Below are 11329 nucleotides of genomic sequence, written 5' to 3' on the forward strand. Positions count from 1 at the left end.
GAAAATAAAGCATGGTTGTTTTTGCTTTGTTTTAAGGAAAAATGAACAAAAATGTTTTATAAATAATATTTCATAAAACTAATGGGCCCTCCCATCAGGAAACTTGCACAAGCCTCTTAGATAGCCTCATCCACCAGAGGGCAGACAGCAGAAGCAAGAAGAACTATAATCCTGCAGCCTAGGAAACAAAAACCATGTTCACGGACAGATAGACAAGATGAAAAAGCAGAGGGCTATGTACCAGATGAAGGAACAAGATAAAACCCCAGAAAAACAACTAAATGAAGTGGAGATAGGCAACCTTACAGAAAAAGAATTCAGAATAATGATAGTGAAGATGATCCAGGACCTCAGAAAAAGAATGAAGGCAAAGATTGAGAAGATGCAAGAAATGTTTAACAAAGACCTAGAAGAATTAAAGAACAAACAAACAGAGATGAACAGTACAATAACTGAAATGAAAAATACACTAGAAGGAATCAATAGCAGAATAACTGAGGCAGAAGAACAGATAAGTGACCTGGAAGACAGAATGATGGAATTCACTGCTGCAGAACAGAATAAAGAAAAAAGAATGAAAAGAAATGAAGACAGCCTAAGAGACCTCTGGGACAACATTAAATGCAAAAATATTCGCATTATAGGGGTCCCAGTAGGAGAAGAGAGAGTGAAAGGACCCAAGAAAATATTTGAAGAGATTATAGTTGAAAACTTCTATAACATGGGAAAGGAAATAGCCACCCAAGTCCAGGAAGTGCAGAGAGTCCCATACAGGATAAACCCAATGAGAAAGACTCCAAGACACATAGTAATCAAATTGGCAAAAATTAAAGACAAAGAAAAAGTATTGAAAGCAGCAAGGGAAAAACGACAAATAACATACAGGGGAACTCCCATAAGTTTAACAGCTGATTTCTCAACAGAAACTCTACAAGCCAGAAGGGAGTGGCATGACATATTTAAAGTGATGAAAGGGAATAACCTACAACCAAGATTACTCCACCCAGCAAGGATCTCATTCAGATTCGATGGAGAAATCAAAAGCTTTACAGACAAGCAAAAGCTAAGAGAATTCAACACCACCAAACCAGCTCTAAAACAAATGCTAAAGGAATTACTCTAAGTGGGAAACACAAGAGAAGAAAAGGACCTACAAAAACAACCAAAAACAATTAAGAAAATGGTAATAGGAACTTATATATCAATAATTACCTTAAACATGAATGAATTAAATGTTCCAACCAAAAGACACAGGCTCGCTGAATGGATACAAAAACAAGACCCATATATATGCTGTCTACAAGAGACCCACTTCAGACTGAGGGACATGTACAGACTGAAAGTGAGGGGATGGAAAAAGATATTCCATGCAAATGGAAATCAAAAGAAAGCTGGACTAGCTATACTCATATCAGATAAAATAGACTTTAAAATAAAGAATGTTACAAGACACAAGGAAGGACACTACATAATTATCAAGGGATCAATCCAAGAAGAAGATATAACAATTATAAATATATATGCACCCAACATAGGAGCACCTCAATACATAAGGCAAATGCTAAGAGCTCTAAAAGAGGAAATGGACAGTAACACAATAATAGTGAGGGACTTTAACACCTCACTTACACTAATGGATAGATTATCCAAAATGAAAATAAATAAGGAAACAGAAGCTTTATATGACACAATACACTAGATAGATTTAATTGATATTTATAGGACATTCCATCCAAAAACAGCAGATTACACTTTCTTCTCAAGTGCACATGGAACATTCTCCAGAATAGATCACATTTTGGGTCACAAATCAAGCCTCAGTAAATTTAAGAAAATTGAAATCATATCATGCATTTTTTCTGACCACAATTGTATGAGATTAGAAATCAATTACAGGGAAAAAAAAGTAAGAAACACAAACACATGGAGGCTAAACAATACGTTACTAAATAACCAAGAGATCACTGAAGAAATCAAAGAGGAAATCATAAAATACCTAGAGCGAAATGACAATAAAAACATGACGATCCAAAACCTATGGGATGCAGCAAAAGCAGTTCTAAGACGGAAGTTTATAGCAATACAATCCTACCTCAAGAAACAACAAACATCTCAAATAAACAACCTAACCTTACACCTAAAGCAACTAGAGAAAGAAGAACAAAAAAACCCCCAAAGTTAGCAGAAGGAAAGAAATCATAAATATCACAGCAGAAATAAATGAAATAGAAACAAAAGACAGTAGCAAAAATCAATAAAACTAAAAACTAGTTCTTTGAGAAGATAAACAAAATTGATAAACCATTAGCCAGACTCGTCAAGAAAAGGAGGGAGAGGACTCAAATCAATAAAATTAGAAATGAAAAAGGAGAAGTTACAACTGACACTGCAGAAATGCAAAGCATCCCAAGAGACTACTACAAGCAACTCTATGCCAATAAAATGGGCAACCTTGAAGAAATGGACAAATCCTTAGAAAGGTATAACCTTCCAAGACTGAACAAGGAAGAAATAGAAAATATGAACAGACCGATCACAAGCACTGAAATTAAGACTGTGATTAAAAATCTTCCAAAAAACAAAAGCCCTGTACCAGATGGTGTCACAGGTGAATTCTATCAAACATTTAGAGAAGAGCTAACACCCATCCTTCTCAAACTCTTCCAAAAAATTGCAGAGGAAGGAACACTCCCAAACTCATTCTATGAGGCCACCATCACCCTGATACTAAAACCAGATAAAGATACTACAGAAAAAGAAAATTACAGACCAATATCACTGATGAATGTAGATGCAAAAATCCTCAACAAAATACTAGCAAACAGAATCCAACAGCACATTAAAAGTGTCATACACCATGAGCAGGGATGCAAGGATTCTTCAATATACACAAATCAATCAATGTGATACACCATATTAACAAATTGAAGAAGAAAAACAATATAATTATCTCAATAGATGCAGAAAAAGCTTTTGACAAAATTCAACACCCATTTATTATAAAAACTCTCCAGAAAGTGGGCCTAGAGGGAACCTACCTCAACATAATAAAGGCCATATATGACAAACCCACAGCAAACATCATTCTCAATGGTGAAAAATTGAAAACATTTCCTCTAAGATCAGGAACAAGACAAGAATGTCCACTCTCACCAGTACTTTTCAAAATAGTTTTGGAAGTCCTAGCCACAGCAATCAGAGAAGAAAAAGAAATAAAAGGAATACAAATTGGAAAAGAAGAAGTAAAACTGTCACTGTTTGCAGATGACATGATACTATATATAGAGAATCCTAAAGATGCCACCAGAAAATTACTAGAGCTAATCAATGAATTTGGTAAAGTAGCAGGATACAAAATTAATGCCCAGAAATCGCTTGCATTCCTATACACTAATGATGAAAAATCTGAAAGAGAAATTAAGGAAACACTCCCATTTACCATTGTAACAAAAAGAATAAAAGACCTAAGAATAAACCTACCTAGGGAGACAAAAGACCTGTATGCAGAAAACTATAAGACACTGAGTAAAGAAATTAAAGATGATACAAACAGATGGAGAGATATACCATGTTCTTGGAGTGGAAGAATCAATATTGTGAAAATGACTCTACTACCCATAGCAATCTATAGATTCAATGCAATCCCTATCAAATTAACAATGGCATTTTTAACAGAACTAGAACAAAAAAACCTTAAAATTTGTATGGAGACACAAAAGACCTGGAATAGCCAAAACGGTCTTGAGGGTCAAAAACAGAACTGTAGGAATCAGACTCACTGACTTCATGTTATACCTCAAAGCTACAGTAATCAAGACAATATGGTACTGACAGAAAAACAGAAATATAGATCAATAGAACAGGATAAAAAGCCCAGAGATAAACCCACCGACCTATGGTCAACTAATCTATGGCAAAGGAGGCAAGGATATACAATGGAGAAAAGACTGTCTCTTTAATAAGTGGTGCTGGGAAAACTGGACAGCTACATGTAAAAGAATGAAATTAGAACACTCCCTAACACCATACACAAAAATAAACTCAAAATGGATTAGAGACCTAAATGTAAGACCGGACACTGTAAAACTCTTAGAGGAAAACATAGGAAGAACACTGTTTGACATAAATCACAGCAAGTTCTTTTTTGATCCACCTCTTAGAGTAATGGAAATAAAAAGAAAAATTAACAAATGGGAACCTAATGAAACTTAAAAGTTTTTGTAAACCAAAGGACACTACAAACAAGACAAAAAGACAACCCTGAGAATGGGAGAAAAAATTTGCAAACGAATCAATGGACAAAGGATTAATCTCCAAATATATAAACAGCTCATGCAGCTCAATATTAAAAAAAACAAACAACCCAATCCAAAAATGGGCAGGAGAAAAAAAAAACCTAATGGTATTTTTCCTTTTTAAAAAATTATGATACCATTTTTATCATTCCCCTACTTTTTTATTGATTCATCATCATAATAATAGTTGCTAATGCCGATTCAGCACCTATTCTATTCCAGGCTCATTTTATTTAAGCCTAATAACAACACTATAGAGTACAGGTAGTCTAATTATTCCCATTATACAGATGAAGAAACTGAGAGCTAGAAAAATGAGAAAAGTAATTTACTGTGATCATACTCCCTATACTCTACTATATTGCTCTACGTATTTAAGGAACTCAAAATGTATCTCATGCATAAATCATAAAAACACTTTTTCATTCACACTGAGTTCTATCTCTACATTCGCATTTCTATTTCATAAATCAAAATCTTTTCCTTTGACAAGTTAGTAACGATATAATGGACTCTATATGCTTTGGCCTCCTATTTCCCAAGGGACAGGAAGGATTCTTCCTCTCTCTCTGACTGGAGCATTCTTTGGCATGTGGCTGATCACATTTATGCCAAATCTGTCATTATATACACGACTTCAAACCTAGACTAAGTAGCAAGCTTTATTTGAGTTAAAGCCTTTGGGTCTTTGAAGCCTTTCCAGACCCTCTACCTTATAGAAATGTTTACTTTAAAATTGTGAGTAAGCTGAGCATTCCATGCAGATCAGGCTTTAATTGTTCAACCTTCTTTGACTGAATTCTACTTCTATAGAGAAGATAATAATCTATTTCACACTTTATTTAAACATTCATATTTTTCTTTCCTCAGATAGTTTACCTGAAAATAGAGGATTTCATGAAGTGACCCTTTCTACAGAATTTTGTAGTTTGTCTCTCTGTTGTTAAAGAATTAATTAGCATCTGGAGTGATAGGACCCTGATTTGCCAGTCTCCCCAGAGGCAGTCTGGATCTAGTCCAGGATGAGGTAGAGTCCATGTCAATGAGTGTGATTGGTCTGATTTCCCCTTGGATAAAACCAACAGGAACTGGTTTAAGACAGTCATGACATATGCCTGTGGAACCAGGCCAGATGAACTCTTGAGTCCTTTCTGGCTCTTAGTCTTGGTGTTTTTCTGACTTTTATCAATGGGTTTATTATGCCTTCCTGTCATTTAGTTCCTATTCAAGTAGCCTAAAGAGGCATTGGAAGCATATTCAGCCATTTTTTTCTTAATTTAAGAACAAAGAAGTTTTTGTTGTTGTTGTTGGTATTGTTGTTTTTAAGACTTTTTTTTAGTTTTAGGTTCACAAAAAAATTGAAAGGAACAGAAATATGCCTTATACTCTCTGCCCAAACATGCATAGCCTCCCCCATTATCAACATCCCCCACCAGAGTGGTATAATTGTTACAATTGATGAACCTATACTGACACATCATTATCATCCAAAGTCCATAATTTACATTAGGGTTCACTTAGTGTTGTGCAGTCTGTGGGTTTGGACAAATTTATAATTACATGTATCTATCATTATAGTATTATATAGAATATTTTCACTGCTCTAAAAATCCTCTGTGCTCTGCTTATTTATCCCTCCCTCCGCAACACCTAGAAACCACTCATCTTTAATGTTTCCACAGTTTTTCCTTTTCCAGAATGTCATATACCTGGAACCATACAGTATGTGGCCTTTTCAAATTGGTTTCTTTAACTTGGTGATGATAATCATTTAATTTTCCTCCATGTCTTTTCATGGCTTGCTAGCTCATTTCTTTTTAGTGCTGAATGATATTCCACTGTTTTGATGTCACAGTTTGTTTATCCATTCACCTACTGAAGGACATTTGGTTGCCTCCAAGTTTTAGCAATTATGAATAAAGCTGTTATAAACATTCATATGCAGGTTTTTGTGTGGACATGAGTTCTATCAAGTCCTTTGGGTAAATATCAAGGCATTCAGTTACTGGATCATACTGTTAAGAGTATGTTTAGTTTTGTAAGAAACTGCAAAACTCTCTTCCAAAGTAGCTCTACCATTTTTCATTACCACCAGCAATGAAAGAGAGTTCCTATGGGTCCACAGCTTTACATTTGGTGTTGTCAGTATTCTGGATTTTGTCCATTCAAATAGGTAGGTAGTGGACAATTTTTTAAACAAATAATAAAATCAATTTTATACTTTCTAACAAGAAAAACATGTTTTTAATTGCAGCTACCCATAGTATATTTCCCCGTAAACTGAAAAGCGCATTAGTTCTGCTTTATGAACTAGTTTAGTCATTTTACGTTGTAGAAACCTATTATTTCTGATTATCCTTTCTTCCTACATGAAATTCTTATTTTACCTGAAAAGATTTCAGAAAAGGAAAAATATATATTATATTTTCCTCCATAACAACAAATGGGTAATTGTTGATTGTAAAGATGAAAATCAATACCAGTATCAGAAGAGGTCAAAAATTATAGAAGTTTATTAAATTATCTGATTCTTGAATAGAATTACAGTTTTATAATTATCACTATCCAGTGGTTTATCTTATTTGTGTAGAATGTCTGCAGATTATTTCCAATGAGGCTCTGTTAAAATAGTAGTTTCTTTTAAATTCCTCTGACTAAGATAAACTCTGAAATATTATTTTAGCCCATGATATAGAACACACCTTTGAATATCAGGTCATGAAACACCTATACAGTTTCTTCCCCCATGTAAAAACCAAATAATGTTGTAGGACCAGAGTGATGAGCCAAACCTCCAATATAAATTGAAGATGGAAGTTGCTCAAGATCTGAACTACTGTGTTTTAAAATTGCTCCTGGTTGTAGATCAAAGGTTAGGAAAGCCCAAGAGAAGTTGAGAATGTAATAAACAAAATGATTTTTTTACTATTATTTCTCTTATATCACCATTCTTCTTTTGTTTTTCCATTACTTTTGTTTTAGCTCTCATATTTTAGTAGCACTTTTGTCACATTTAAATTTTTTCCCTTGATTTAGGAATACATTGTTTTCAATTTAATTTTTGTCAGGTCCCACCCATTGTGAGGTCAAATTTTTGGAAAACTTAAAACCCTAAAGATAATTACTCAAAAGCATATGGAAAAGATTAATCTCTGTCATATGTTATCAAACATATGAACTTCAGCCTTCAGCTTGAGAGTGATATTTACTCTTTTAGACATAGTTTAACTTAGTTTAGCTTCCCCATCTTACAGCATGTTGAAACCACCCAAACAAAATGGGATGAAACCCAAATTTCTATCAATTGGTGAATGGATAAAATGTGTATACAATGGAATATTATTCAGCCATAAAAATGAATGAAGTACTAACACTACAACTAGATGAACTTTGAAATCATTTTGTTGGGTAGAAGAAGTCAGTCACAAAAAGCCACATTTTGTATGAGTCCATATATATGAAATGTCCAGAACAGAAAAATCCATAGAGACATAAAGGAGATTGGTGGTTGGCAGGGGATGAGCAGAAGGAGAAATTGGGAGGGACTGCTAATGTGTATGAGCTTTCTTTTTGGGGTGAAGAAACTATTCTGGAATTGGATAGTGCTGATGGTTGCATGAGCTTGTAAACATACCAAAAATCATTGAATTTTACATTTTAAAAGGATGAATTTATGGTATATGAATCATATCTCAGTTTAAAAATGGAGGTAAAAGCTATTTGATATACCCCCACTGATCATAGTAAATAATGACTGATGAGAGCTTAAAAGAGGGCAAGAAGTGAGAAAAACTGTAAGAGAAAAAACTGAGGACACATAAGAACATGTGCCTCTTCAGCATAGTGACAAAATGCAGTGGCTCAGCCATGCAAGGACAGCTCTGCCAGATTACCCTTTTTACACACACCCCACAATTCCCAGAGATTGGTGACCTTAGCCTTCATTTAGAAGAAGGTGAACTGCCTTCTGTCTCATCAATAAAGTCATCTCTATACTCTCTGAAGTTCCTAATTATGAACTTGAGCCATGAGAAAAGAGATTAAATTATATGAAAACATGGAAGTATTGATAGCTGAAGATTTCTATCAGTTCATTTTTTTTAATGTTTTAAAACTTTAATTTTTGAGAAATTTTTATTTATGTTGACTAACTCATTCCCAAAGGATAGTGTACTAATGAATTGGTATTGTATTTCCTTTATTTTTCTTAGTTATTTTTTTAATAGCCTTTTAAATTTTTACTTTCTTCCCTCTGCTTCCTTTCCTTATTCCCATTCTAAGTGTGCTTTGATATTTATTCATACTGGGCTATGAATATAAATAAATGCAACAGTATGTCTTCCTTTGCAATTCATGTATATTCACAATATAAAATAAATTTAATACAAGCAATAGAACTTCCTAGAGGCTAGACTAATGACTTTTGGAGTAAAAAAATTCACAATATTTTACCTCTTGAGGGATTCTTGAAAATCAAATGTAAAATAGGCACCTTACTTAAAATTTGCCTTTGGATATCAATTAGAATGATAAATCTATAACTAAAATGGCTTTTTGTAATTATTGCTAATAATATTATTTCATTTTGATTATGCAGGAAATACCACACTCATTTATTACAGTTTGATGGTGAAGGAGGTTGGCGCTTTGAACAATTGGACACTGCTATTCGTTTAACACTAAGTGAAGAAAAACAAAAGCTAGAATCTCAGCTAGCTGGAATTCCCAAAATGCAGCAGAGACTCAATGAACTATGTAAAATTTTGGGAGAAGACTCGGTGCTGAAAACAATAAAAAATGAAGATGAGACCTCCTAATTTATTTTGACATGTTTTAAAAGTTAATTTTTAGTTAAAGGCTCAGAGACATTTATAGGGCATGCATTGTGTTAAGCTAAGCACAGAGGAAAAAAAGACAGCAAGAAATGTTTTATAAGATTTTAGCATCAAGGAAATATAAGATCTGACTTTTCAGAAGAAAATAAATGAATGCATTATGTAAGATTCGTCATTATGGCTTATACTAATTCCTAGTGAAAGCCTAATTCACATGTAAAACAGGATTTTCTAGGTAACTTCATAATGGATACTAGATTTGCTAATGTGTATGTGTTGTGTCTGAAATTCTTAACAAACATGGGACATATCTTGAGAATGGACAACTTAAGAGCAGTGTTTGGGTTGAAACAAGGTGATAAAGTTAGAAGTTTGAGTAACATTTCTATCCATTTATGGTTTTTAGATTTAACAGCTAGAATTCATGTTCCTTTATTGCTAGTGGTCAACTAAACCTGTGTACAAAACCTCTAACAGTTTGATAAATAATTTCAATACGAAAGAAATTCTTTTAATGGCAGTGGTTGAAAGAAAGAAGCATGGCTATACTTCTTTTATATGTATAAAATATCCTATTTTTAATTTTAGATTTTGAGCATCTCATGGGCACATAAATTCATTTTAATGAGAATCTTACATATTTGTTAATAAACTTTCATTTTGAAAAGAGAATTGCCAATACAGAAAAGGAGTATCCAAACAATGTTTGTCTCAGCCTGTTACTTTACTTGGAAGGATTATATATTGCAAATTCTGTCCAGAAATACTTAGCTTGTTTTTGTCCCCAAAGGAGGAGTCCACCACATTTTGAAAATAGCAGTGCTATAATAGAATAGAGGGATTTTCAAAATCATAGTAGTAATAACATACATTGGAATAGTACTTTATAATTTACAATCCTCACTTACATCAATTAATTTTAATACTGTGGCAAACTTTTGAGGCAAATATTTTTTTTCCTAGTTTGCTTTTGAGAAAATTGACACTCAGATTTGCTCTAATCATGCAGTTTATTTAGGGGCAGATCCAGGGGTCAAATGAATGTCCCCTGTTTCCCTGGTTCAGTGCTATTTTCAGTATTATCCTTGAAATTCAACTGGGCTATAATAGCAATAAAAGTTAGATGAGATGTTGAAAAGAGAATAAATTTAGTAATGTTAGTGTTATTGTTATTTGATTATTGTTTACAAGGTATGGAAATTTAAGTACAAAATGGAAAGGTTATTGATCTGTGGTTTAAAATAGGTCAGGAGGGCTTCCCTGGTGGCGCAGTGGTTGGGAGTCCGCCTGCCGATGCAGGGGACACGGGTTCGTGCCCCGGTCTGGGAAGATCCCACATGCTGCGGAGCGTCTGGGCCCGTGAGCCATGGCCGCTGGGCCTGCGCGTCCGGAGCCTGTGCTCCAAAACGGGAGAGGCCACAACAGTGAGAGGCCCGTGTACCGCAAAAAAATAATAATAAAATAGGGCAGGAAAGTTACCAAATCTTTCAGCACCTATGCACTCATACGCAATATTAATGTACCCCTACAGTCAGCATTCAGAAGGGGAATTGTGTTATAAATCAATTTAATATTTATTGAACATAATGAGAAAGAATCTGTATGGAATAGTCATATGAAATAAATCTTATATATTCGATTGCCTTGGAGTTGGAAGTATGAGAGCCAGGACTACCATTTTAATCTCCTACTGCGTATGCCACCATGTTTATAGGCCAGAGAAAATGGAAATGCTGTTATTAGTGGTTTAGGATTTTATTTGCATATTTAGACACAGCCATAATAGATGCTAAGTCAGTGATTCTCAGACTTTTTCAGCTGGTAGAGTACCTGTATGTCATTCATGATGCTTGTAATAGAACATGTAATAGAATCGTGACATTTTCATATTTTCAATTCTTCCATGCTAAGACATTTTTATTATCAATAAATGTAACCACCTTATGTGAAGGAATGTAATGTAAAATCAAAACCAGTACATCTAAGTTTTTCTGTTAGTATCATTAGCTGTTCATTTATTCATTTGTCAGTTACTACTACTTCCTATTAGAAAAGTGAGGCAGACATCAAAGGTTTAAAAAAAAAGCATGGAACGAAAAATTAAACTTGATAAAAATTATTCATTAATCTAAGTTCTATATTAGCAGTTATTCAGTTTATACGGCTGTAGGGAAAATTCTGGGGCAAATAGCTTAAGTT

The 11329-nt window shown here is 34.0% G+C and overlaps 1 protein-coding gene across 2 annotated transcripts in view; it reads left to right on the forward strand.

The window, feature by feature from the left end:
- The window catches only part of ABCD2 (ATP binding cassette subfamily D member 2), a 77190-nt gene extending 66900 nt beyond the window's left edge, over nt 1-10290 (forward strand). Inside the window, exon 10 of one of the 2 annotated variants that reach the window (XM_027093463.1) lies at nt 8893-10290. In XM_027093463.1, the coding sequence (XP_026949264.1) occupies nt 8893-9112 (220 nt within the window). In that variant the 3' untranslated portion in view covers nt 9113-10290. The remainder of the gene's footprint in view (nt 1-8892) is intronic. The other variant, XM_027093462.1, reaches the window with a different exon arrangement.
- Nucleotides 10291-11329: the final 1039 nt, after the last annotated feature.

This window comes from Aethalodelphis obliquidens, unplaced genomic scaffold, assembly GCF_003676395.1.
Source record: "Aethalodelphis obliquidens isolate GAN/ISIS:26980383/991018 unplaced genomic scaffold, ASM367639v1 scaffold84, whole genome shotgun sequence".
Classification (NCBI taxonomy): domain Eukaryota; kingdom Metazoa; phylum Chordata; class Mammalia; order Artiodactyla; family Delphinidae; genus Aethalodelphis; species Aethalodelphis obliquidens.